At 57.6% G+C, this 27516-nt stretch overlaps 2 protein-coding genes across 2 annotated transcripts; one reads left to right on the top strand and one right to left on the bottom strand.

Annotated features, from left to right (window-relative positions):
• Nucleotides 1–1319: 1319 nt before the first annotated feature.
• TMEM151A (transmembrane protein 151A) lies at nt 1320–5246 on the top strand (the record flags this gene model as incomplete). Its single annotated transcript, XM_080693437.1, has 3 exons — nt 1320–1394; nt 3316–4614; nt 4656–5246. 3 exons carry the CDS (start codon nt 1320–1322, stop codon nt 5244–5246), a joined length of 1965 nt encoding a protein of 654 aa, XP_080549563.1.
• Nucleotides 5247–17694: 12448 nt separating this feature from the next.
• On the bottom strand, nt 17695–20010 carry CD248 (CD248 molecule; the record flags this gene model as incomplete). Its single annotated transcript, XM_080718886.1, has 1 exon — nt 17695–20010. One exon carries the CDS (start codon nt 20008–20010, stop codon nt 17695–17697), a length of 2316 nt encoding a protein of 771 aa, XP_080575012.1.
• Nucleotides 20011–27516: the final 7506 nt, after the last annotated feature.

Below are 27516 nucleotides of genomic sequence, written 5' to 3' on the forward strand. Positions count from 1 at the left end.
CCCTGTGCTAGGCCGTCAGCATCACTTTCTAGAGAGCACGCCCAGGCCCTCTGGGACCTTCCCTAACTACCCTAGTGTCCAGTTTCACCAGGGGACCTTCCTGCTCCGACTCAGGCCGCGTGGCCAACCGCTGCGCCTTTGCCCAGAGGTCCGTTCCACTTAGCGTGGATGCCCTTCCCCTTCATATCTGCTTGTCCAAACCGTAGTCAGTTCAGTTCTGTCTCAGAGGGACAAAGAACAGAGGCCAGACCTGGGCCGGTGGCCAGCGCCCGAGGTCAAGGCTCCTGCTGCCCCGGTTTGCCCTGGATGTAGGCTCCTTGCGGACAAGGCCTGTGTCTGTCCCGTTCCTACTGTCATCCCTGTGCCAAGCACAGCAGTTGCATATAGAAGTCATGTGACACATACACATCCGTGCCCAATAAATAAATAGTTGCAACCCCGGGCCAACTTCTTAGTCGCGCCACCTTTAAATGGGGAGGGAGGTTGAGCCAGATGGTCTTTGGGCTGCCCTTTGCTCACACAGCCCCACCCCAGAGCCCACCCAGCATGGCGGCTCCCTACATTCTGCCCATTATTTGTCAGCTTGGGGGCCAGGCCCAGGCCCAGGGCCAGCGGGAGGATGTGGGGCCGCCGCACCCCACTCCTCGCACAGCCTGAGGCGTGCTTGCAAAGTGCATCCAACGCCCAACGCCTTTCCATCCCCATTTCTCGAATGGAAAAACTGAGGTTCTGGTTGAAGCGTGCTGGCCCAAGGTCGTGCAGCGCAGGTCCCGTGCCTCGTCCGCAGCCGGCCTGCCCTAAGCGGCGCCCAGCGTTGCTGCCCAGCGGGCGAGGCTAAGGACACCTGCCTAGTTGGTCACCGCCCCCTCCTCCGAGTGAGGCCTCGGGGGTGGGTTCTGGGTGGGCTTAGCTCTGGGCCTACCCCTTAGGGATGGGACCCGGCGGCGCCCGCCCACCTTCGAGATTCACGCACTTATTTCGCGGCGGGGGGGGGGGGCCGGGAGGCGGGAGGCGGGCGCCTTAGAGCAAGGACTTGCCCAAGGTCGCCAGCCCCGGCCCGGCGGGAGGCCCCCCGGCGTCCGGGCCCGGGCTCCAGGGGCGGCTGCCCGCGGTGCCAGGCGCGGCCGGCGGCCCGGGCGCGGGGCGGGGTCAGCGGAGGGCGGGGCGCGGGCACCGCCGCCGCGCCGGGGCCGGGGCTCCGCACACTCGCTGCCCGGCCGCCGAGCCGAGCGGACGCCCCTCGGGGCCGCGCCGCAGCCCTCCGCGCTCCCTATCATGCCCCCGGCCCGGGCCCGGGCCGCCCGAGCAGCCAGGACACCATGCCCGAGGGCGGCGGCGGCGGCGGCGGGGAGGTGCCCGCGCTCATCCCGGACGGCGAGCAGCTGCGGGAGGAGGTACCGGCGCCGAGCGGCGGGCCCGGGCCGGGGCTGGCACGGGGTGCAGGGGCAAGGGGAGGGGTCGGGCCCCGGGAAGGGCGTCCAGAAGGAAGTCCCCGAGCCCTGCCCATGACGTCATCGGGAGCCTGGCGTCCTGCAGGGGGCCGGGGCGAGGGGTGGTGGGCCAGGGCGCGGCGGCCGCGCAGGGGTGGAGAGCGACTTCTGCCCCCCCCCCGTGCCCCCTCACCCGTTCTCGCGGGGCCCATGACGTCAGCGCCTGGCCCCCACCCGTCCCCATTCCTCAGCGCACCCCAATGCTGCCCCCCACCGCCAGGGCCACCGGGTCAGGCCCCTGTCCCTGCCCAGCCTCACGAGGTGCCAGGCGGCCCGCAATGCAGCAGTGGCAGGGACTGGGGTGGGGGAGGGAGGCGGCCTCGGAGCCCCATCCACCCCCAGGTGAAGCTGGGGGAGGGGCTCGCTGTGCCAGCTGGACCCCAGGATGACCCCTTCACTGTCCTAGCCAAGAAGATGGCGGGTGTGTGCCCTCTGTGGTGTGCCTGGTGACAGGGTTATGTGCTTTTTGAGTGAATGTAGCCTGCATCTGTGTGTGTGTGTGTGTGTGTGTGTGTGTGTGTGTGTGTTCCCTACACCTGGGGTAGGACACGTGTGCCCGGTGGTCAGGTGAGGGCCGGTGGGTCCCTTGGCTTGGCTCTCCCCCCAGGGTGTGTGTGCCTGTGTCCTGTTGTGGGTGGGTCTCTCCAGTGTGGCCTGGGGTGTGGGTGTGGGGTCAGGCTGCTGTAGGGCTGAAGGTCTCAGGGCTTGGGGAGATTGTAAGAGTGTGTGTGCATGTGTGTGCGTGGCGGTGGGTGTATGTGTGTTCCTCTGCACCTTGCTGTGGTTGGGGGACTGTGCTCTGGGGACACGTGAGGCCTGGTGTTTCTTTGGTGAATTGGAGGTTTGTTCCTCCATGATGGGGACGGAGGCGAGTGGGGTGCACCTGTGATGGGCAGCGGGCAGTGGGCGGCCGGCTCTCCTCCGCTCTCCTCAAGGCCTGGTGGTGCTGGAGGGAGAGGTGGCCACTTACCCCACCTCTCCATCCCCGCATCCCTCTGCCTCTCTCTGCCCTCCTCTCCCCACTCCTCACTCTCCTCTCTCATAGGCACGCGGGGGTGAGGTGGCCAGCGGCAGCCCTGCCAGGGAGGGCGTGCCAAACCCTCTGGGCCAGAGAACGGCCGCTGCTGCCCAGCAGCTGTGTCCGCCTCCTCCCCCTGGCGCAGATGGGGAGTGGAGGGCGGCCCTCCATCTGTTCCCCACCCCAAGACTCACACCTCCCCCGCTCCCAGCTCTCTTTCCTTCCTTCTCGCTGGCTTGAAAGCCTCTCCCAGTCCCCCGCTGTCCCTGGTGAGCAAGGGCCTGAGGGAGTCGCAGGGTAACAGTAAGGACGTGTATTCCCATGGGCCAGACCCTGGGCTAAGATCTTCACACGTGTGATGTCATGAATGCTCACAGCAACCGCAGGTGACAGACGAGGAAACCGAGCTCCAGGAGAATGAGGGACCTGCCCACGCCGTCCCTTAAGGGTTAGCACCAGCACCAAAGCCCAGCGTCGAGGCTCCAAAGCTTGAGAGCTGTGCAGCTCGTGGGCCTCCCTGCCTCCCGACCACCAGGGCCAGCAGGGATATGGCCAGTGCCACACAGCAGACCGGAGCCGAGCTGGGAGCATCAGAACTGTTTTCTCAGTAGCCTGGGGGGGGTCCCTGGCTCTCCTGGCAGGCGTGGGTGGATCTGTGGATGCCGGGGCAGTGGGCCTGGGCTGGGGTCCTCCTGGGGCCGGCCGTGAGCCCCAGGAGTCAGGCCTGGGGCAGGTGGCTCAGGCCCTGGGTGGGCCTCTGTCCTCTTCCTGACCGCGCCTCCCCTCTCTGCCCCCCCCCCCCCGCAGCAGCGGCCGCTGAAGCAGTCCCTGGGAAGCTCCCTGTGCCGGGAGTCGCACTGGAAGTGCCTGCTGCTCACCCTGCTCATCCACGCCTGCGGGGCCGTGGTGGCCTGGTGCCGCCTGGCCACCGTGCCGCGCCTGGTCCTGGGGCCCGAGGCCGCCCTGGCGCGCGGGGCCGGCGGCCCGCCGCCCACCTACCCGGCCAGCCCCTGCTCCGACGGCTACCTGTACATCCCGCTGGCCTTCGTCTCCCTGCTCTACCTCCTCTACCTGGCCGAGTGCTGGCACTGCCACGTGCGCGCCTGCCAGGCGCCGCGCACCGACGCGGGCACGGTGCTGGCGCTGATCCGCCGGCTGCAGCAGGCGCCGCCGTGCGTGTGGTGGAAGGCCACCAGCTACCACTACGTGCGGCGCACGCGCCAGATCACGCGCTACCGCAACGGCGACGCCTACACCACCACGCAGGTGTACCACGAGCGCGCCGACAGCCGCACGGCGCGCGGCGAGTTCGACTACTCGGCGCTCGGCGTGCGCGACGTCTCCAAGGCGCTGGTGGGGCTGGCCGAGCACGCCGCCACGCGCCTGCGCGTCAGCAAGCGCTTCAGCTTCGGCAGCGCCGAGGCCGAGGCCGCCTACCTCACGCAGCGCGCGCGCTTCTTCGGCGCCCACGAGGGCCTGGACGACTACCTGGAGGCGCGCGAGGGCATGCACCTCAAGGACGTGGACTTCCGCGACTCGCTGCTGGTCTTCGCCGACCCGCGCAGCCCGCCCTGGTACGCGCGCGCCTGGGTCTTCTGGCTCGTGTCGGCCGCCACGCTGTCCTGGCCGCTGCGCCTGGTGGCCGCCTGCGGCACGGCGCACGTGCACTACCAGGTGGAGAAGCTGTTCGGCGGCTCGCCCGCGCCCGCGCCGCCGCTGTCGCGCGTGGCCACGGTGGACTTCACGGAGCTCGAGTGGCACATCTGCTCCAACCGCCAGCTGGTGCCCAGCTACTCGGAGGCCGTGGTGATGGGCGCGGGCGCGGGCGCCTACCTGCGCGGCTGCCAGCGCTGCCGCCGCTCGCTCAGCAGCAGCTCGCTGCCGCCCGGCCGGCCCGCGCCGCGCCTGCCCTTCAGCCGCAGCCGCCTGTCCCTGGGCGCCGGCGGCCGCGCGCCCGGCGTCCTCCGCAGCCTGAGCGGGGGCCCGCTGGGCCGCCGCGCCGAGGACACCGAGCCGCTCGAGAGCCCGCCGAGCTACGAGGACGCGCTGTCCTTCCCCGTGCTCATCGTCCACGGCGACGGCGGCTGCCGCGGGGACGGCCCGGGGGCGCGCTGAGCCCGCCCGCCCCACGCGGGCCCCCGCCGCAGCGGGCCGGGGCCAAGGGCGGGCCCCCCGCCGCAGCCGGGGTCAAGGGCGGGCCCCCCACCGCAGCCGGGGTCAAGGGCGGGCCCCCCACCGCAGCCGGGGTCAAGGGTGGGCCCCCCCCCCCCGCCGCAGCCGGGGTCAAGGGCGGGCCCCCCACCGCAGCCGGGGTCAAGGGCGGGCCCCCGCCGCAGCGGGCCGGGGCCAAGGGCGGGCCCCCCGCCAAGGGCGGGCCCCCCGCCGCAGCCGGGGTCAAGGGCGGGCCCCCCACTGCAGCCGGGGTCAAGCGCGGGCCCCCCACTGCAGCCGGGGTCAAGCGCGGGCCCCCCCCCCCCCGCCGCAGCCGGCGTCAAGGGCGGGCCCCCCACCGCAGCCGGGGTCAAGGGCGGGCCCCCCACTGCAGCCGGGGTCAAGCGCGGGCCCCCCACTGCAGCCGGGGTCAAGCGCGGCCCCCCCCCCCCCCGCCGCAGCCGGCGTCAAGGGCGGGCCCCCCACCGCAGCCGGGGTCAAGGGCGGGCCCCCCACTGCAGCCGGGGTCAAGCGCGGGCCCCCACCGCAGCGGGCCGGGGTCACTGGGGGAAATGCAGGACACCTAAGCCGAGTCTGTATCCGTCCCCAGCATGCCCCCCCCCGACCTCTCACCCCCCTGATGGTTTGGGGGCCTCTCACATTGGACACGGGAAGAAGCCCCCAGAAAGGCCGAGGCGGGGAAGAGGCCTGGAGACAGCTGTAGTCTGCAGCGGGGGGCTGCCCACCCGCTCCTCCCTGCCCACCCGCTCCTCCCTGCCCGCCGAGGCCACACTGGGGCCCCCAGAAGCACAAATTGGTGGGGAGGGCTGGCCTCTTCGCAGAAGCTGAGAGCTGGCTGTGGCCTCGCTCCACTGCCCACCCGGAACTCCCACCCTCCTCAGACGCCCCCGTTGCCCCTTCTGCTCAGGGCCTGGTTCATGGAGCACAGCCTTGCCCACCCCCTCCCCCGCCCTCTGGCTGCCCACTGCAGCCCCCCACACCCCGCTCCCTGTCTGACCTGGGGCTCCCACTCAGGGCCCCCGCCACCGCCCCTGGTCTCTGCTTCCACCTCCTGAAGCCCATCTGCCCCTGTCGGCCACAGACACACCCTGGCCCTGAGCTCGCTCCCCCAGCGTCTCTGCTCATCACCTTCACGATGATCCACGGGGCATCCGAGGGGCCCGGCCCGGCCGCAGCCTCTTGGACATGCCCCTGCCTTGCCGGAGCCCCCTGCTGTTCCACCAGTGAAGCCTGGTCCAGGGGGCTCCAGCCTCCCTCAGGGAGGAGAGAGTAGCCCCTTCCCTTCCAACTGGGGCTTCCACCCCCTCTCAGGGGCCAGTGGGGGAGGGAGAGGCAGAGAAGGTGCAGAGGAAATAAAGATATGAAAAGCGAGGGCTTCTCCTGTGCCTTCCTGAGCCGTGAGCTCCAGGCCACTCTGCAAGCAGGGCGGGCCACTCCCGGGGGCAGAGTGGAGGGGCCCAGAGCTGGCTCCAGTGTTCCAGGAGCAGGATGAGAGGGGCTCCTCCCTGGCCAGCCTGGGCCTCTGGGGGAGGGACCAGGGGTACTGGGGATTGAACCCAGGGGCATTCTACCACTGAGGTACACCAACAGCCTTATTATTATTTATTTATTTATTTATTTATTTATTTATTTATTTATTTATTTATTTAATGTGTGTGTAGTACTGGGGATGGAACCCAGGGGCATTCTATCTCTGGGCTATACCTCCCACCTGATTTTTTATTCTTTTCTTTTTTCAGGTCTGGGGATGGAACCCAGGGCATTCTACCTCCAAATATCACACCTCTTTCCCTATTTTTTATTCTTTTTTTTTTTTTTGGCGGTACTGGGGTTCCCGGAAGCCCTTCTATCTCCGGGCTACCCTCCCAGACCTATTTTATATTTTTTATTTGGAAACAGGGTCTCTTAAGCCCGGGAGGCTGGCTCCGAACCAGCGCGATCCTCCTGTCTCCACCTCCCAAGCCCGGGGATTACAAGACTGCGCCACCATGCCCGGCTTCTATTTTTTATTATTTATTTTGAAACAGGGTCTCACTAAGTTGCGAGGGCCTCACTAAGTAGCTGAGGCTGTCCTTGAACCTGTGATCCTCCTGTCTCAGCCTTCCAAGTACTGAGATTACAAGCTTGGCCACCACGCCTGACTAGGGGCACCCTTTTCTAATTGGCACAAAGGTGCCATAAAGGCCTCTGATGGCCTTAGAAGGGCATTGAGAATGGGTGGAAGCTCCCTGGGCAGCGCAGGGCAGAGGGCTTTCTGGGTATTGGCCGCTGCCTGAGCAGAGGCCTGGAGGCCGAGCATGAAGGCAAAGGGCCCGGAATAGCAAGCTGCGGCCTTCCATACCAAACCCACGATTGATTGATTGATTGATTTTGCAGTACTGGGGATGGAACCCAGGAACATTCTCTTTCTAAGCAACACCCCTTGCCCTATTTGTGTGTGTGTGTGTGTGTGTGTGTGTGTGTGTGTGTGTGTGGTACTGGGGTTCCTGGAAGCCCTTCTACCTCCGGGCTACATTCCCAGACCTATTTTATATTTTTTTATTTGGAAACAGGGTCTTTTAAGCCAGCACGGCTAGCTTTGAACCTGCTAGCTTTGAACCTGCGCAATGCTCCTGTCTCCACTTCCCAAACTCGGGGATTACAAGTGTACGCCACCACGCCCGGCCCATCTCCCTGCCCTATTTTAACTCCTTATTTTGAAACAGGGTTTCAATGAGTTGTTAAGGGCCTCACTAAGTAGCTGAGGCTGTCTGCAAACCACGATCCTCCTGTCTCAGCCTTTCGAATGCTGGGATTACAAGCGTGCGCCACCACACCCGGCTCAAATCCCTGAATTTAAAGCAGGCAAACACCAGGCTTGGTGGCGCACACTTGTAATCTCTGGAGGCTGAGACAGGAGGATCGCGGTTTGTGGACAGCCTCAGCTACTTAGTGAGGCCCTGTTTCAAAATAAAGAATAAAAAAAAATAGGGCAGGGTGTGTAGCTCGGAGGTCATATGCCTCTGGGTTCCATCCCCAGACCCGGAAAAAAAAAAAAAGGGGGGGGGCGGGGCAAACTGGAGTCCCGAGGCTGGCTACAGGAGTTGATGAGGTCTGGGCCGAGTCAAGCTTACCTGCTGGCTGCGGGAGCAGAATGGATTTGGAGATCCGAGTTTTGCCCGTGTGCCAGCCATGTCTTGGTTTTTGTTTTTGTTTTTGTTTTGGGTACTGGGGATTGAACTCAGGGGCATTCTACCTCTGGGTAGCTAGGGATACTCCCCTAGCCCATTCTATGTTTTTATCATTATTATTATTTCAAAACAAAGTCTCACTAAGTCGCTGAGGGCCTTGCTAAATTGCCGAGGCTGTTCTCTAACCTGAGATCCTCCTCTCTCAACCTCCGATGAATTACAGGCACGGGCCACCACACCCAGCTATGTCTCACTTCCTTGGAAGTGAAATCGGCAACTCCTGGTTCAGAAATAACGTAAGTGGAAAATGCAGTGGTATCCAAACACTCAAGAGAGCCACCGTGGGCAGGGAAGCCAGTGAGCGTCCAGCTCCTCCCCAGGGGAAGGTCTCCTCTCCCAGCATTCTGCTCCGGCGCCATAGCCACTGCTGTAGTTCACTCTTCCATCCCTGGGGCCAAAATACCCCACGAGAACAAGTCGGAGGAGGAATGGTTTATTTGGCGCGGGTTTCAGAGGTGCGGTCTATGGTCGGCCTGCTCCAGGGCAGAAACTTCACAGCCTCAGGGCTTGTGGCTAAGGAGAGTTGCTCAGGGCAGCCAGGAAGCAGAAAGAGCAAGAGGAAGGGGCCAGGTATAAATATAGTCCCCTAGCCGGGCGTGGTGGCGCACACTTGTAATCCCCACGCTTGGAAGGCTGAGACAGGAGGATCGCGCAGGTTCGAAGCCAGATGCGCTGGCTTAAGAGACCCTGTTTCCAAATTAAAAAAAGTATAAAAATAGTTCTGGAAGTGTAGCCCAAAGGTAGAAGGATTTCCAGGAACCCCAGTACCACCAAATAAATAAATAAATAAATAAATAAATAAAGTCCCCCTACCTCCTCCAGCCACACCCTACCTTGCTTAGAGCGACCCAGTAAATCCATTAAAAATTTTTATTTGTTTATTTGTTTCAGTACTGGGGATTGAACCCAAGGGCATCTTACCTCTGAGCTACACCCCCAGCCCTATTTTTTTTTAATTCTTTATTTTGAAACAGCATCTCACTAAGTTGCAGAGCGCCTCATTAAGTAGCTGAGGCTGGCTACAAACCTGCAATCCCCCTGTCTCAGCCTCCCAAGTACTGGGATTACAAGCATGCACCACCACACCTGGCCTATTTTTTATTTTATTTTTATTTATTTATTTTTTGGTGGTACTAGGGGTAGAACCCAGGGGCTTTCTACCTCCGGGCTACACTCCCAGACCTATTTTATATTTCATTTGAAAACAAGGTCTCACTAAGTTGCTGAGAGCCTCACTAAGTAACTGAGGCTGGCTTCAAACCTGTGTGATCCTCCTGTCTCAGCCTCCCAAGTGCTGGGATTACAAGCGTGCGCAACCATGCCCAGCGCAATCTATTTTTTATTCTTTATCCTGAAACAGAGTCTCAATAAGTTTCGAAGGGCCTCACAATTTGCTGAGGCTGGCTGTGAACCTGTGACCCTTCTGTATCACCCTCCATTTATTTATTTATTTATTTATTTATTTATTTATTTATTTATTTTGCTGTACTGGGGATGGAACCCAAGGGCATTCTACCTCCGAGGGACACCACCAGCCCTATTTTTTATTCTTTATTTTTATTTTTCTGTGTGTGGTATTGGGGATGGAACCTAGGGACAGTCTACCTCCAAGCTACACTCCCAGCCCTATTTTTTTTAATTCTTTATTTTGAAAGAGGGTCTCACTGAGTTGCAGAGGGCCTCACTAAGTAGCTGAGGCTGTCTCTTTGAACCATGATCCTCCTGTCTCAGCCTCCCAAATGCTGGGATTACAAGCGTGCGCCACCACGCCTGGCTGTCTCAGCTTCCTAAGTACTAGGATTACAAGTATGCGCCACCATGCCTGACCAATTCAAATTATCAGTTCATCTGTGAATTTATCAACTGATGAGATTAGAGCCCTGATTCAATTATTTTGCCTCTGAACAATACAGGACCCCTTCCAGGGGATTATGTACTAGGATTACAAGCATGTGCCACCATGCCTGACCAATTCAAATTATCAGTTCATCTGTGAATTTATCAACTGATGAGATTAGAGCCCTGATTCAATTATTTTGCCTCTGAACAATACAGGACCCCTTCCAGGGGATTATGTATATCAAAACCCTAACAGCCATCAACCGGCCACTGGCCTCTAGCCATCCCCCTCCTTCCGCTCAGTAGCAGAGCCCCAGTCTAGCACCAAGGGCACTAAGATGAGCTGAAAGGCAACGTTCCCAGCCTCCCCTGCACATGCGATGTGGTCATGTGACCTCATTTTAAAACAGGTGTTGCAGCCATTTCCAACAATACTCCTGGAGACGGAAATAATATCAGCGAAGGCCATCTTGGTCCTTTCTACTATGTCTTAGCCAGGAACGCACGTGTGATAGCTGGAACTCCAGAGCTATCTAGAATCAGAGGCTGACCTTGCAGGTTATGACCACGTGCTGAGAATAGCCAAGCTACAAGACAGCGGGTCAGAGGTTTCTGATGGTATCGTGGGAGCTGCCGTAACTTCCCTAGGTTGTCTACTTCCAGACCAGTGAGAAAGAGAAGTAAAACTCTAGTTGGTTTAGGTCACTGTTTTTCCTCATCTCTATGTTATTAGCTAATTTTATTACCTGCTGCCACATAACAGATTATCCTAAACAGCCAGGCATGTTGGTGCGCCCCTCCCCATACTTGGGAAGCTGAGACAGTAGGATTACAGGTTCGAGGCCAGCCTCAGCCACTTAGTGAGGCCCTCCACAATTTAGGGAGACCCTGTTTCAAAAATTTAAAAAAGGGTGCGTGGTGGCACACCCTTGTAATTCTTTTTTTTTAATTTTTTTTTATTTTTGTGGGCTGGGGATGGAACCCAGGAGCATTTGACCTCCGAGCTACACCCTCTGCCCTATTTTTTTATTCTTTATTTTGAAACCGGGTCTCACTGAGTTGAACAGGACCTCACTAAGTGGCTGAGGCTGTCCGCGAACTACGATCCTCTGGTCTCAGCTTCCCGAACGCTGGGATTACAAGCGTGAGCCACCACACCCGGCTAACCCTTGTAATTCTAATATTCAGAAGCCTGAGACAGGAGGATTGCAGGTCATGGCCAGCCTCAGAAACTTGTGAGGCCCTCTGCAACTCAGTGAGACCCTGTTTCAAAATAAACAATAGGACTGGGGGTATAGCTCAGAGGTAGAATGCCCCTGGGTTCCATCCCCATAGAGAGAAAGAAGAAAGAAAAGAAGAAAGAAAGAAAGAAAGAGAGAGAGAGAGAGAGAGAGAGAGAGAGAGAGAGAAAGAGAGGAGAGAAAGAAATGAAAAAAGAGAAAGAGAAAGCAAACTGGGGTATAGCTTGGAAGTAGAATGTCTCTGGGTTCAATCCCCAGTACTAAAAAAAAAAAAAAAATTCAGCTAAGGTGCAGTGAGAATTATTAATCTCTGCTCTGCTGGACAGCTAGAAATCTGGGCCTGGAACTCTCTGAGGTCAGTTCACTCACATGTCTGGTAGTAGACGGCTGAGATCCTAACTTAGTTCTGAGGCTAGAATGGCCACGCAGGGCCTCTCTGTGTGGCTTGGGCTTCCCCATAGCATGGAGGCTAGGTTCCGTGGACAAGTATACTTGTTTCAAGGACAAAGTGTGCCAAAAGGGTAGAAACTGTATTCCCACCCCTGTTTTTTTTTTTTATAATGGTGGTACTGGAAATTGACCCAGGGGCATTCTACATCTAAGTTAAATTCCTAGCCCTTAAAAAAAAGGGGGAGAGCCGGGCGTGGTGGCGCACGCTTGTAATCCCAGAGCTTGGGAGGCTGAGACAGGAGGATCGCACAGGTTCGAAGCCAGCCTCAGCTACTTAGTGAGGCCCTTTGCAACCCAGTGAGACCCTGTTTCAAAATAAAGAATAAAAAATAGGGCTGGAGTTTTAGCTCAGAAGTAGAATGCCCCTGGGTTCCATCCCCAATACTGCCAAATAATTAATAATAATAATAATAATAATAATAATAATAAATAATACAGCTGGCGTGGTGGCACAGGCTTGCTCTGTCTTACCATGAGGTACCCTCTGCCATATTAGGACACAGTGAGAAGACCCTCACCGGATACTGGTCCCTTGATATTGGACTTCCCAGCCTCCAAAACTGTGAATAGAGTAAATTTCCTATAAATTACCTCCATGTGGTTTTCTGTTCTAGCAACAGAAAGCAGACTGAGACAGTCAAACTGGGAAACCAAGGGTAGGTGTTAGGACTCACCTGGTTTAAGGTGGCAGTAATGATGGATGGTTTGGGGCAGGGATGGTATAATGGAAACGCAAATCTGTGTTTTCAACCTGGACCTCTGCTTGTTTGCTTTTTTGCTTTTTTCTTTTTTGGTACTAGATATTGAACCTAGGGGCATTTTACTTCTAAGCTATATCTACTACTTTTTTTATTTTTATTTTTATTTATTTATTTTTTTTTGGTGGTACTGGGGTTACTGGAAGCCCTTCTACCTCTGGGCTACACTCCCAGACCTATTTTTACATTTTTATTTGGAAACAGGGTCTCCTAAGCCAGCACGTGCTGCTGGCTTCGAACCTGCGCGATCCTTCTGTCTCTGCCTCCCAAGCGCGGGGATTACAAGCGTGCGCTGCCACGCCCGGTCAACTTTTTTTATTTTTTATATTTTTTATTTTTATTATTATTTTTTTGCGGGTTTTGGGGATGAAACCCAGGGGCATTTGACCTCTGACCCTCTGCCCCGTTTTTTTTTATTTTTTACTTTGAAAGAGGGTCTCACTAAATTGCAGAGGGCCTCACTAAGTAGCTGAGGCTGTCCGCGAACCACAATCCTCTGGTCTCAGCCTCCTGAATGCTGGGATTACAAGCGTGCGCCACCACACCCGGCTCTACTTATTTATTTTGAAACAGGGTCTTACTAGGTTTCTTCCTCCTCCTCCTCCTCCTCCTCCTCCTCCTCTTCTTCCTTCTTCTTTTTCTTCTTCTTCTTCCTCTTCTTCTTCTTCTTCTTCTTCTTCTTCTTCTTCTTCTTCTTCTCTCTCTCTCTCTCTCTCTCTCTCTCTCTCCTCTCTCTCTCTCCTTGTCTCTTCCTCTCTTTGGTACTGGAGGTTGAACCCAAAGACATTCTACCCCTGAGCTGGAATGGAACCCAGGGACATTCTACTTCTGAGCTACACCCCCAGACCTATTTTTAATATATATATAATTTTTTGCGGGTCTGGGTATGGAGCCCAGGGGCATTCCACCTCCGAGGTACACCCCCTGCCCTAATTTTTATTCTTTTATTTTGAAACCGGGTCTCACGGAGTTGCAGAGGACCTCACTACTTAGCTGAGGCTGTCTGCGAACGACGATCTTCTTCTGGTCTCAGCCTCCCGAATGCTGGGATTACAAATGTGCACCACCACACCCAGCTAATATATATATATATTTTTTTTTCTTTTTTTTTGTGGTACTGGGGGTGGAACCCAGGGGCTTTCTACCTCCGGGCTATACTCCCAGACCTATTTTATACTTTATTTGGAAACAGGGTCTCACTAAGTTGCTGAGAGCCTCACTAAGTAGCTGAGGCTGGCTTCGAACCTGCGCAATCCACCTGTCTCAGCCTCCCAAGTGCGGGGATTACAAGCGTGCGCCACCACGCCTGGCTAAAATTTATATTTTTTGAAACAGGGTCTCACTGAGTTGCAAAGGGCCTCCCTAAGTAGCTAAGGAGCTGAACAGCGATCATCCGGTCTCTGCCTCCCAAATACTGGAATTACAAGCCAGCACCATCACTCCCGGTCTTCCCCAGCCCTATTTTTTTAAATTTGGAAACAGGGTCTCACTAAGATGCTAAGAGCCTAAGTTGTTGATGCTGGCTTCAAACATGAAATCCTCCTGTCTCCGACTCCCAAATACTGAAATTATAAGCATGTGCCACCACGCCCAGCTTCCTACTAGGTTTCTGAAGGTCTTTCTAAATTACTGAGGCTGGACTTGAACCTGCAACCCTTCTGTTTCAGCCTCCCAAGTACTGGAACTACAGTTGTGCACCACCACTCCTGGCTTGGACCTTTGCTTTGAGCTCCAGATTCAGGTACCAGAGGTCCTCTTGGACTGTCTACTGGACCACCTCCAAACACCAGAAACTGAACATATTCAAAACTGGCCATCTTAATCTGTCCCCATGAGCAAACACCCTCGCAACCTCAACTCCTCTCAACACTGACATTGGGAGCCAACTTTCAGTCAGCTCAAAGCACCATGCCCCATCACGACCAGCTCAGAAGCATTCCTGAGCTCTTAGCCCTGAGCTCGAGTCCCCTGCCCCCCATCCCGTCTAGTGAAGGAACAACCCAGAGTGAACTTGAAGATGGAGGAATGAGCGCTGGGGGAGAGATGGGGCCTGATACCGCCTCACACCATCCCACCCCTAAAAACCAAGACCTTCAGCTCTTGCCCAGGGCTCCTGGGTCAAACCAGCCAAACATAAACGCTGGGAAAAGTGCCTGGCTTCAGAGCGCTGGTGGGGGACAGGTGAAGCCGGCTCCAGGAATTCTGGGCTCCCAGGTGAGAAGCTGTGCTTTCGCCCCTCAGAACAGGACTGGCAGGAGGAAAGGGTCAACCAAAGTCCCCCAGGCCACTCTAACTACACTCAGCGCTGTTTCAGCTTGCAGGGTGCTTGGAGGCCCGTGTGAAGACTCCTTGGGGACAGACTTCTCAATATGACTAAGGGCACCTTTTCTGCGGGGAAAGGAGGGGGAGTCGACAGATTTTTCAAGAACACAAATGTTTGAGAAATTAATCAACAAATTTCTGAGCAATTAGTATGCTTTGGTCTCTGGAAGGGCCCAAGTGAGGCCTCCAAGTGGCTGTAAGTGCGCGGTGCCAAAGCCAGGTGGCGCTAAAGACCCATTCATCCGATCAGGCTGCTCCGCTGCCCTCGGTCTAGATCACCGCGAATCTGGACTAAGGGACACCGGACTCTGTGGGTAGAAAAAAGGAGAGGGCGCCGGGGCCGAGTTCAGAGGCACCCGCTCAGAGATGGGCTTGGAAGACTAGCAGGTCTCGGTATACCCTGAAGGTAGTAAAGATCTCAGGCCCGGAGTGGGGGAGACTTGAGTCCCAAGAAGTTGGAGCCTGAAAGTGGGCGAAGCTTGCCGAAAGGTAGAGGTGTGTGTGTGTGTGTGTGTGTGTGTGTGTGTGTGTGTGTTACTGCGAATGGAGCCCAGAGACATTCTACTTCCGAGCTACACCTCAGACCTATTTTATTTATTTGAAACAAAGTCCCCCTAAGTTGCTGAGATCCTGGCGAAGTTGTTGAGGCTGGCTGGGTTTGAACCTGCCTCAGGCTCCCAAGTACTGAGACTACAGGGGTGCGCACCCACACGCCGGTCTCGGGTTGGGTTTGTTCTCTGGGTGGGCGGCACCTTGTACGCTAAATCTGCAGAGAGGGATTCCTTAGGTGGGCGGGACTTAAGGGCATCTCAGGGGCGGGGCTTGTGGGCATCTTTAGTGGGTGGGTCCACGAGGAGAGCCTCTGCAGGTGAGCTCCTGTGTGGGGTGCATTAGCCATACCTACAGGGTCGAAATTAATCTCCGTGCGTTCACTCAGTGAAGGGGCGGGCCTTGTAGCTAGGGCGGAGCCTACAGAAGAGCTTAAAGTGAACCTTTTTATGTTCCCTGGAGGGTGGAGTTTGCGTCAGTGTCTCCAGGACAGCTAGAGAGCATCTCTGCAGGATTCCCTTAAGTCCCAAGCTCTGCGAAGGGGCGGAGCTCGCAGTTGTGTTAGGCGGGGCACAGAACTTTGTGAGAGAGTAATCTCTGGACCGAGAACCCAGCAGAGAAGACCGGGCTTAAGACATTGGTGGGCGGATGTGGGCGTGGCTCGTAGACAAAGGGCGGGGCACTAGTGCGGTAGGAATCTTTGAGCTGGCAAGGGGGCGAGGCTTGTGACCTTGGGGGCGGGGCCTCTGGAGCGCTCCCAAGGGGCTCTAGATAGCAGGGTGGGCGTGGCTTGGGCTCCAAGGGGCGGGGCTGATGGTGCCGAATCGGGGCCGCTCCTCAGTGGGGCGGGGCCTGACGGCCAGTGGGCGGGGCCCGAGGCAGGGCGCCAGGCCTGGGCGGAGCCGAGGCTCGCGCAGGCGGAGGCTTGGCCCTGGGAGGCCGTCTGTTTAGGCCCGCACGCAGCTCCGCATCTGGTGCTCATTACCGGATGACAAAGAGCCGGCTCCGGGCCCCCTTCTCCGCTCCCATCCCCCCTCGGACCGAAGTGCGTTTAACTCCTTCCTGCCCTCGGGCGCTCAGTATCCCCTGTGCGGGGTGGCGAGGATGAGTTCCAGTCGTTCCCGCCCTGGCTGACGCTGTCATTTCCTAGGCTGCGCCTGCACCTCCTTCCCAGACCCGGGCGTCTGGGCAGCCCGGCGGCCGCCAGCCCCATTCAGCAAACCTCCCCGGCGGAGTCTGGGAGGTTAAAGCTGGGCACAATCTGGCGGGGGCGTCTGGTTTGAGTTAGGGGAACGTGAGAGCAGCGAGCAGGGGCGGTGCGCGGCTTTCCCTCCGCCCTCTCCGCGACCCCCCGGGTCGTCCTCAGCTCTGGCCCCTCCTCTGGTCCCCTGGGGCCCAGGCCCCGGGACAGAGTGGCCTAGGGCTCCAGGTGGGGAAGGGGCGTTGGGTCGCCCCTCTTTGCCTGCCCCGGTGGTGGTGACAGCTTTACCCAGTGTTAATGAGAGACCGAGAGGCTGAAGCTGAAAAATTATAGAGGCAGTGGGAACCGGCGGCTCCCCCGCCCCGGCCCCGCCCCCTCCCCAGCGGCAGCGAGCCCAGGAGCTGGAGGCTACCCCACACGCCGTGATCTTTGACCTGCCTCTCCTCCAGGTCCGGGGACACGGCATCCCTGAGCGGCCGGTCCCGGGCTGGGGCGGAGGGGGCGGCTCTGCTGAGTTCTCTCTGGTCCCTCACCACCCCCACCGCGCCACCCCCTCCGCCCTCTTCCCCAGGGAGAGGAGCGGAGTGTGGGCCCTCGCGGGGGCGGGGCCTTGCTCTCGAGGCTGCGCAGGGAACTGGACCTGGGCTCACTCTCTCGGGTCCTCCCGGTCCCCATCCAGCCTCCCGGGCTCTGATTCCCTCCTTCTCCCCAGAGCAAAGGGAGCAGGGGCTCCAAGAGCACCTACAAACCCAGGGCGGTAGCACCTTTGGGTGACCCTGAGGCCCAGCCCCCAAATTCTGGTCAGCCTTCCAGAATGGGAAGGGATGCTCAGAAGAAAGTTAAGAGCCATTCACCCGCTGGACACCCCTCTACTCCCCTGGCAGCAGCCCGAGCCCACCTTTGGGAGCTAAATCCCCCCTTGGGTCCAGTTCAGCAGAAGTCTTCCTCTCGGGACCCTACCCCAGATCTGGCCCCACCTTTTAAGATGTAGGTTTTTTAAAAAGGAACAAATATCGAATTTTCTCCATGCCAAACTTCGGGCTCCTGGGCTTGCTGTGTGATGGAGGGCAAAGCTCTGCCCTCTCTGGGCTCCTGCTCCCCTGAGAATTCCCGAAGCATACTCTACCTTAAGGGCGTCTTACCTTGCCTAGGAAATCTGAAGGAAGAATCCTCCCAGGCCCTCCCCTCAGGCATCATTGGGGGTCAGGAACTTTGGGTGAAGATGGCACCCATTTATTGGAGAAGAACCCAGCACCCACCCCCTGAGGTCCTGGGGCCCTTGGTGTGTCCTCTGCTCTGAGTGCTGGGCCCAGGGAGCAGAAAGCCCTCTGTCCGGCTGGGCAGCCCCCATGAGTCCCTGGGGCAGCTCAGCCATGTGTCCACGCAGGTCCCTATCCCCTACCCCGCAGGGGGATCTGTCCCCATCACACGCTGGTTCTGCAGGTCTGCACCCCTGCGAGGCTGCCCCTGGGGGGCATCGGCTCCGTTGAGCCCTTGTTCCCTGCATGGGTGACCCAGCGATAGCAGTCGGTGATGCGCTTGTTGGGCGCATGGGGGCCGCAGCGGGTGCAGTACACGATGCCCAGTGCGAGTAGGACCACCAAGAAGACACATGTCGGCACAAGGAGGGCCACCAGCAGCCATCGGTCGTCCCTCTGGCTGCGACCTGCCAGACCAGCCCCTGCCAGGGCCGTTGGGGCTGCAGTAGGGGTCAGCGAGGGCAGCCACGAGGCCACCTTGGGATGGGGGCCCCCATCCCTTGGGACTTGGGGGGCTTGAGGATATGTAGGGCTGATGGGTGAGGTCTCGTTAGGGGGGACACGCGAGGGTAAGGGGGTAGGGAGGGCTGGAGGCTGGGTGACGGCAGGCACAGGGACTCGGTGGGCAGGCGTCCCAGGGGACCTGGAAGTGGTAGGCAGAAAGGAACGGACAGACGGGGTGGTGGCAAGCTGGGGGGCTTGGGTTCTGAGGACTGGGATGTCTGGGACCAGAGGGGGTTGATGGGGACTGGGGCTGGTGTGGAGAGGAGCAGGGTTAGCCGGGATTCCAGACAAATGAGTGGCGGTCTGGGTATCAGCCAGCTGGGTGTTTGGAAGCGAGGTGGAGTGAGTGCGCGGCAGCTTGGGACGTGTGGCTGAGATAACGTGGGGCTGGTGGGCCGGGGGCTGGGCTGCGTGAGTGTCCGAGCTAATTCGGGGGTGGTGGGCAGCGGGCAGATCTGGATGGTTGGCCTCAGTCATGGGTATCTGGTGGTCTGGGGGTGCAGCTGGATGCGTGGCAGCGATCGTGGGGGGCTGATGGGCAGGGCTCAGGGGTGGGTGTGTGGCGGAGATAATAGGGGTCTGGCGGGTTGCAGGCAGCGTAGGGCGTGTGGCAGAGACTACCACGGGGCGGGTAGCGGAGAGCACTGAGGAGTGGTAGGGGCCCCGGGGGGCCCTGAACGGAGGCGGCCAGGTGGGCTCGGGGTAGGGTCTCTGTGGCTCCGGGGCCTCTGGAAAGCTGGGTCTGTAGGCCAGGCCGAAGTCTGGTGGCTGCGTGGGCTCCATCCACAGGATCCCAGGCATCTCTGTCCAGCCACCATCAAAGATCTCCCAGGCCTCCTCTTCCTCCTCCTCTTCCTCCCCTTCCTCAAGCAACTCCTCGTCTCCAAGGTCCTGGGAAGCACGGGCACCCATGGCCCCCGCGGGGCTGCAGCTGATGCCATCTGCCTCCAGCTCGTGACCCTCACTGCAGTAGCACTCGAAGCCACCAACGTAGTTGACACACATCTGCTGGCACACGCCAGCGATCTGGCACTCATCCGTGTCCACGCAGCGGTGCGGCTCGTCCTCAGCTGGCCGGAAGCCCAGGCGACAGTGGCAGCTGTAGCCTTGTGGCCCCCCGGGCTCACACTGCTGCTCGCAGGGGGCCTGGGCGCAGGGGTCCTCGCAGGTGTGCCCGTCTGCGGCCAGCCGGAAGCCCTCGGTGCAGCGGCAGGACACAGCGCCGTCAGCCTCCTCCAGGCACTCGTGGTCACAGCCCCCGTTGTCGGGGCCGCAGCCAGTCCCTGGGCACAGCGGCCCGGCCTGGGACCAGCCCACCCCTCCCGTGGGCTGCTTCACGCAGAGCAGAGAGGCCCCCCTGCCCGCCTGGCATTGCACGGCCGCCACGGAGCCGAAGGGCAGCCACGCCAGCTCCGTGGAGACCAGGTGGAAGGGCGTGGTGTAGACGGCTGGGCCAGCCTGGCCTGCTTCATCCGGCAACGCCGGACAGGCACCCTCAAAGCCAAACTGGCACAGGTAGCCGTCGACGGCCAGCGTGCAGGAGCCCTCCAGCCAGCGATGGTCACCGCCAGCCTCCAGGGCCGCACAGCGCTGGGCCGGGCAGGGCCCTCCCGTGGCCGGCTGGGCCCAGTTGGTGAAGGCCGTGTCCTGGTCCCCCGTGGTCCACGTGAAGCCACGCAGTGGGCGCTGAGGCTGGCACTGCCGAGCCTGTCTCTGCAGCCCGATCCAAAGCAGCCCGCTGGCCGGGCCGGCACCCACCAGGCTGTCCAGGCGCCGGGCCTCCTCCGGGGTCCGCGGCGTGGCCAGGTCGCCCCCCAGCTCGCGGCAGGCCCTCCAGGCTTCCAAAAAGGTGCGGCGGCGCGGGAAGAGCGCATAGCAGCTGCTGGGGCCGCAGGCGGCGCGGGGCTCGGTGGCCCAGGGGGCCTGGCCCAGTGCGGGCACCGCGGCCGCCCAGGCCAGCAGCAGGCGCAGCAGCATCGCGACGCCCCCCGACTGGCCGGCCCCGGCCCGCGCCCGCTCTTGACAGGGGGAGGGCCGAGGGCCTCCGCGGGCGGGCCGGGGGCGGGCCTCGGTGGGGCAGGCCTTGTAAGGAGCGGGCCGGGGCCGCTGCCAGCTCCCAGCTCCGGCTCCCCTGGGGCCGCTGGGGCAGGAAGCAGTGGGGTGGGGGGCGGAGAAGGGGAAGAGGCGCAGCTAACTGGAGGCCCGGGCCCCACCGGGTGGGGGTACCGGGAGCGGGGAAACGCCTGCCCCACCCTCAGAAAAAGCCCAGCGCAGAGCCGGGCGGGGGCGCTTCCAGACTCCAGCCACCAGGACCGGGACAAGCATCCTTGACAGCGCCTGTACAGGCTCCAGCCCCAGGACCCGCTCCGGCCTCCTTTGTGGTCGCACATCCTTAGGAGTGCCTGCTTCTTCCCCACAAGAGCCTGCTAGGGACACTCCGTCCATCTGTCTGTCTGTCTCAGACACTCCACGCCCTTCCCTTACTGCAAACCCAGGCAGGCTGCAGAGCCCCTTCCTGCTCGTGCACCATCTGCCTGGCAGGCTGCACCCCAGGGTGCTGTGCAGAAATGGTGTAGCATCGACCTGCCTGACCTAGGGAGCCCCTTGAATTCCTGTGCGCGGGAACCACATTGTCCTGATATCGCAGGCAGAGATAGCGTCCTCAACCCCTCACCTATTCATGGAGCCCCTTCCTCAAGCCTCCCCACCCCCAAAGGTTCTGGCTCCAGCTGGGCCAGCCTTAGGGGGCGGGAGCCCCTCCGTCACCAGGCCCAGCCGCCCTGGGAACCTGGGCTTAGAGGGGGAGGAGGCAGCCCCCAAACAGGAAATGCCTCTCTGGGCTCCTGCTGCAAGAGGGCAGGGTGCAGGGTGCAGGGGGCTGGGCTGCACTCCGGGGAGCAGGGCTGTATCAGGGGACCTGTGCACAGCCATGTATGGGCACTGGGCACCCAGTGACACATTGGCACGCACGCGACACAGGCTGCCTGCGACTCAGGGAGTTGTGGCCTCCCTGCCCCCAGGACCTGCTGCAGGGGCCTGGCAGGGCCCTCTCCCGCCCCTCCTAAAAGCCTCTGGACGCACATTTGCTGCCCCAGGACAGCCTCTAGGGAGCTGGTTGAAAGATTAACCCGTGCGCACCCACTGTATTCTTTTTAAAATTGTTTATGTATTTAATTTATTTATGTGTGTGTGTGTGTGGTACTGGGAATTAAACCCAGGGGCATTCTACCTCTGAACTACATTCCTAGCCCTATATTTTAGTCTTTCTTTCTTCTTTGTTTCTCTCTCTCTCTCTCTCTCTCTCTCTCTCTCTGCAGTTCTAGGGATTGAACCCAGGGGCATTCTACGTCTGAACTATACCCCCCCCAGACCTATTTTTCATTCTTTATTTTGGAACAGGCTCTCACTAAGTTGCAGAGGGCCTAAGTAGCTGATGCTGGCCGTGAACCTGTGATCCTCCTGTCTCAGCCTCCCGAATACTGGGACTACAAAGGTGCACCACCACGCCCGGCTTGTATTTAATTTTCTTTGGTACTGCGACTGAACCCACAGGCATTCTTTTTTTTTCTTTTTTGTGGCACTGAGGATTGAGCCCAGGGACATTCTATCTCCAACCTACACTTTCAGCCCTATTTTTTTGTTTTTGTTTTTGTGTTTTGCGGGTCTGGGGAAGGAATCCAGGGGCATTTGACCTCTGAGCTACACACCCTGCCCTATTTTTTATTCTTTATTTTGAAACAGGGTCTCACTGAGTTGCAGAGGGCCTCACTAAGTAACTGAGGCTGTCTGAGAGCTGCGATCCTCTGGTCTCAGCCTCCCAAATGCTGGGATTACAAGCCTGTGCCACCACACCTAGCTAGCCCTATTTTATTTTTATTTTGAAACAGGGTTTCACTAGGTTGATGCAAGTCTCACTACATACTGAGGCTGTCCTCAAACTTGGAATTCTCCTGTGTCAGCCTCCCCAGTACTGGGATTACAAGTGTGTACCACCATGCCTGGGTCGCCAGCCCCTTTTATTTTATTTATTTATTTATTTATTTACTTATTTATTGTGGTACTGGGGATTGAACCAAGGGGCATTCTACTTCTGAGCTCTAGCCCCAGCCCAATTTTTTATTTTTTATTTTGAAACAGGGTTTCACTAGGTTGTAGAGGGCCGCTAAGTTGCTGAGGCTGGCCACGAACCTGCGATCCTCCTGTTTATCTCAGTCTCCCAAGTACTACAGTTACGAGCCCTTGTGACCCAGCCATTTATTTATTTATTTATTTATTTATTTATTTATTTATTTATTTATTTATTGTGGTACAGGGATGGAACCCAGGGGCATTCTACGTTCAAGCTACACCCCCAGCCCTATATTTTTGTGGTACTGGGGTACCTGGAAACTCTTCTACCTCCGGGCTACACTCCGGACCTATTTTTATACTTTTTTTTTTTTTATTTGGAAACAGGGTCACCTGCGCGATCCTCTTGTCTCCGCCTCCCAAGCATGGGCATTACAAGCATGAGCCATCACACCCGGCCCAGTCCTATTTTTTATATTTATTATTTTTTGTGTGTGTGTGTCTGGGGATGGAACCCATGGGCATTCGATCTCCAAGCTACACCCCCTGCCCTATTTTTTATTCTTTATTTTGAGACAGGGTCTCACAGAGTTGCAGAGGGCCTAAGTAGCTGAGGCTGTCCGTGAACTGTGATCCTCCTGTCTCAGCTTCCCAAATGCTGGGATTACAAGCGTCCGCCCCACGCCTGGCTCTGCCTTAAGTAACTGGGACTACGGGCGTGTGACATGGCTGACTCACTGTATTCTTAGCAGCTGTTTGAGCCGGGGGTAAGTAGGTTCTGACCCTCAGCAACCGGCCCTGGTCCAGGTTCCCACTCTGCCACTGGTCTGCTGTGTGGCTTTGAGGAAGTTGCTAACCGCCTCTGGGCCTCTGTTTTTCTTATCTACAATATGGAAATAATTTGTCCGTGTCTTTTAGCTCAGCAGGGCCATTGTATCATGACATCCTCTGTTCACAAATGTGCTTTGTCAGCGGGGGAGCATGAAGCAAATGTTCCTTGGTCTTCTGAGCAAATCGGGGTGGGGCTTTGCTAACCACCTTCAGGGCTGTGAGAGCCAGGGCTTAGGAAGCACTTGCTGTGCCCGCCCGGAAGTTCATTCTCACGAGGTCCACGCCTGCGGAGGCTCGCCCCTCCTCGCCCCTCCTCCGGAGAGGAAAGTCCATAGGGCGCAGTTCATCCTTCCACTGGCTGAAGCCCAAACCCTTGCGCTCATCCTTGACTCTCCTCTTTCTCCCGCACCCCACCTCCAATCTCCTAGCAAATCCTGCTGGCTTCCTTTTCAAAACAGAGCCAGAACCTGACCACTCCCCCACCCTGCCTTCACTCCCCACCTCTAGCCCAGGCCACCCTCACATCCCCTGCCCTCTCCCCTGCCAGAGGGAGCCTTTTTTTTTTTTTTTTATGGTGGTACTGGGATTCCTGGAAGCCCTTCTACCTCCGGGATACACTCCCACGGGCTACACTCCCAGACCTATTTTTTAACTTTTTTATGTGGAAACAGGGTCTCTTAAGCCAGCGAGGCTGGCTCCGAACCAACGTGATCCTCCTGTCTCCGCCTCCCAAGCGCGGGGATTACAAGCGTGCGCCACCGCCCGGCGCAGAGGGAGCCTTTTAAAACCTAGGTCAAAGCCAGGCGTGGTAATCCCAGCATTCAGGAGGCTGAGACCGGAGGATCGTGGTTCGCGGACAGCCTCAGGTACTTAGTGAGGCCCTCTGCAACTTAGTGAGACCCTGTTTCAAAACAAAAATTACACTTGCTCTTAGCCAAAAGGCGAGAAGCGATCAAAATAAAGAATAAAAAATAGGGCAGGGAGTGTAGCTCGGAGGTCAAATGCTTCTGGGTTCCATCCCCAGAGCCACAAAAATAATAATAATAATAATAAAATAAAACCTAGGTCGAAGCCGGGCGTGGTGGCACACGCTTGTAATCCCAGTACTTGGGAGGCTGAGGCAGGAGGATCACACGTTTGCACCCAGCCTCAGCTACTTATTGAGGCCCTCTGCAACTTAGTGAGACCATGTTTCAAAATAAAGCATAGGGCTGGGGTTGTAGCTCAGAGGTAGAAAGCCCTGGATTCAATGCCTCAGTATTGAGAGGAAAAAAAAAAAAAAAAAGCCAGCCAGCCCAGGCTGGACTGGGCATGGCAGCACACGTCTGTAGCTCTAGTACTTTGGAAGCTAAAACAGGAGGATTGCCAGTTCCAGGCCAGCCTCAGGAACTGAGACCCTCACCAATTTAGTGAGACCCTGTTTCAAAGTACCAAAATAAATCCCAGTACTTGGGAGGCTGAGACAGGAGGATTGCCGTTTCATTGCCAGCCTTAGCTTCATAAACTTAGTGAGACCTTGTTTCAAAATGAAAAATAAAAGCCGGGGATGGTGGCACACGCTTGTAATCCCAGCATTTGGGGAGGCTGAGACAGGAGGATTTGGGTTCACGGCCAGCCTCAGCTACTTAGTGAGGCCCTCCACAACTTAGTGAGACCTTGGTTCCCAATAAAGAATAAAAAGTCGGGAGCCAGGTGTGGTGGCGCACGCTTGTAATCCCAGCACTGGGGAGGCTGAGACAGGAAGATCATGGATCACATAGGTTCAAAACCAGCCTCAGCTACTTAGTGAGGCTCTCAGCAACTTATGTTTCCAAATAAAGTATATAATAAGTCTGGGAGTATAGCATGGAGATAGAAAACCCCCTGGGTTCCACCCCTAGTACCACCAAAAAAAAAAAAAGTTGGGCTGGTGGTGTAGCTTGGAGGTAGAATGCCCCTGGGTTCAACCCCCAGCACCACAAAAATAAATAAACAAACAAACAAACAAATAAATAAATAAAAAAGCAAGCTAGGTGTGGTGGTGCACTCCTGTAATCCTAGCACTTGAGAGGCTGAAATAGGAGAATCATAGGTTCTAGTACACCCTCAGCAAGTAGTAAGATTCTCACCAACCTAGCAAGATCCTGTTTCCAAATAAGAAATAAAATCAGGCTGGGGGTGTAGCTTCAAGGTAGAATATCTTTAAGTTAAATCCCTAGTACCACAGAAAAAATAAAGCCAGGCGTGATGATGCACGCTTGTAATCCCAGTACTAGGGAGGCTGAGACAGGAGGATCGCAGGTTCGCAGCCAGCCTCAGCTACTTAACGATGCCTTTTGCAACTCAGTGAGACCCTGTTTCAAAATAAAGAATAAAATCGGGCTGTGGTTGTCGCTCAAAGGTAGAATGCCCCTGGGTTCCATCCCTGGTACCACAGATAAATAAATAAGTAACAATAAATCTAGGCCAGATCTGATTACTTCCCTACTCAGAGCCCTTGAGGTCCTGTCTCCCTTAGGAAAATCCCTCCCCGGGTAGTGTCTCCACACTCCTCACCCACCCATCTCCTGCGCGCCCTCGGCCTGGTCACCCTGACCAGAGGCCCGTCCACAGCCTCTCCTGGTTCCGGCTGGAGCACTCTCACTGCAGTACCCAAATGCTCAGCGTCTTGGGTCTCGTTCGGCCCCCCAGGGGCTGCCTCTTCCCCAGCTGGCCCGTCTCCCTTCCCTGAACTCACTGCTCGCTGATTGGACACACATTTGCTGGTGGATTTCCTTATGGCCTGAATTCTCCTCGCTGGAGTTTCTCCTCTTGGCATTATTAATATTCAGGGTAATTGTTTATTGTAGGTTTCTTGCTTAGCAGTGTCTCTGGCTTCTGTCTAGATATGGATAGCATCCTTCCAGGTGAGACCATGAAAAATGTTCCCAAGCTGGCCGTGGTGGCGCTTGCTTATAATCCAGTACTTGAAGGCTGAGACAGGAGGATCGCAGGTTCGTGGCCAGCCTCAGCTACTTAGTAAGGCCATCTGCAACTTAATGAGACTCTTTCAAAATAAAGAATAAAAAGCCGGGCGTGGTGGCGCATGCTTGTAATCCGTGCTTGGGAGGCTGAGACAGGAGGATGGTACGTGTTCAAAGCCAGCCTCAGCTACTTAGTGAGGCTCTCAGCAACTTAGACTCTATTTCCAAATAAAGTATAAAATAGGTCTGGGAGTATAGCCGGGAGGTAGAAAAGCCCCTGGGTTCCACCCCCAGTACCACCAAAAGAACAAAACACAAAAAACAAAAACAAAATAAAGAATAAAAAATAGGGTTGGGGGTGTAGCTCACAGAGGTAGAATGCCCCTGGATTCATTCCCCAGCTCCACACACACACACAAAAAGTCCCTAGATAAACTGGGTGTGGTGGTCCACACTTGTAATCCTTGTACTTGGGAGGCTGAAACAGGAGGATCGCAGGTTCACAGCCAGCCCTAGCAACTTAGTGAGGCACTGTTTCAAAATAAAAAGTAAAATAGGGCTGGAGGTGTAACTCAGAGGCAGAATGCCCCTGGGTTCAAACCCCGTACCACAGTGCATGCGTGTAATCCCAGTACTTGGGAGGCTGAGATAGGAGGATCCAGGTTTGAGATCAGCAGCTTAGTGAAACTCTCAGCAACCTAGTGAGACCCTGTTTCAAAACCAAAATAAAAGGTGGTGGAGATGTGGCTGGAGATAGAATGTCCCTGGGTTCAATCCCCAGCGACACACACACGCGCACGCCTGAAGGTGGCAAAGGACTCCCCTGGGCCTGGGCGAGGGACAGCAAGAGGGAGGAGAAAGAGTGGAGAAGGACTGCCCGAAGGGGTGTAGAGGCCTGGGGGCAAGAAGAGTCCGATGAGAGAGCGCCAAGGTTGGTTGCGGTGGGTGGGGGGAGCAGAGCCCAGGGACCAGGGAAGAGGCTGTTGCAATCGTCTGGGAAAGCGGAAGGAGCTGGCTGGAGAAGCGGGCAGCAGGGCGGGCCTGGCTGGGGGAGGCAGCCTCTGGAGGCTCCTTAGGGGCGGTCCTGAGCCTGGTCCAAGGGTGTGGTGAGCCCAGTCATGACTCGGGCAATGGCCAGTGCTGGGGCGTCTAAGAGGAGGCCGCAGGCCGTCTGGCAAGTGGGTGGGTCAGATCAGAGGTCAGGACCCCAGCTTTAGTAGGTGAGGGGTTGGGGGACAGGCAAGGGAAGTAGGAGGAAGAGAGTCAAAAGCCAAATTCCAGATGTTCCAGCTGGGCCTACTGGCAAGTGGAGGGAAGCCCGGGCTGGACAACAGGGCTAAGGGCTTGGTGGATGGAGGATGAGACTTGGAGATGGACCTGGGCGTCCAGTGTAGGAGGCCGCCCAGCGCTCACCTGCCTCCTCCAGGTTGGGAGAGTAGGGTAGAGGTTGCCAGAGGACTTTCTGCGCTAGTTGGGATGGAGGAGGCCACACGGGGCAGAGAGAGCTGGGTGTGAGGAGCTGGAGACAGGGCTGGTTGAGTTGGGGTCTTACTTACTCTTCCTGCTGAGCCCGATCACCTTGGTTCAACTGGTAGCACAGAGAAGATGCTAATTGATGCAATCCATGCTTGGGTGATGGGTG

The sequence above is a fragment of the Muscardinus avellanarius genome, assembly GCF_963383645.1.
Source record: "Muscardinus avellanarius genome assembly, chromosome: 1".
NCBI classification, from domain to species: Eukaryota; Metazoa; Chordata; class Mammalia; order Rodentia; family Gliridae; genus Muscardinus; species Muscardinus avellanarius.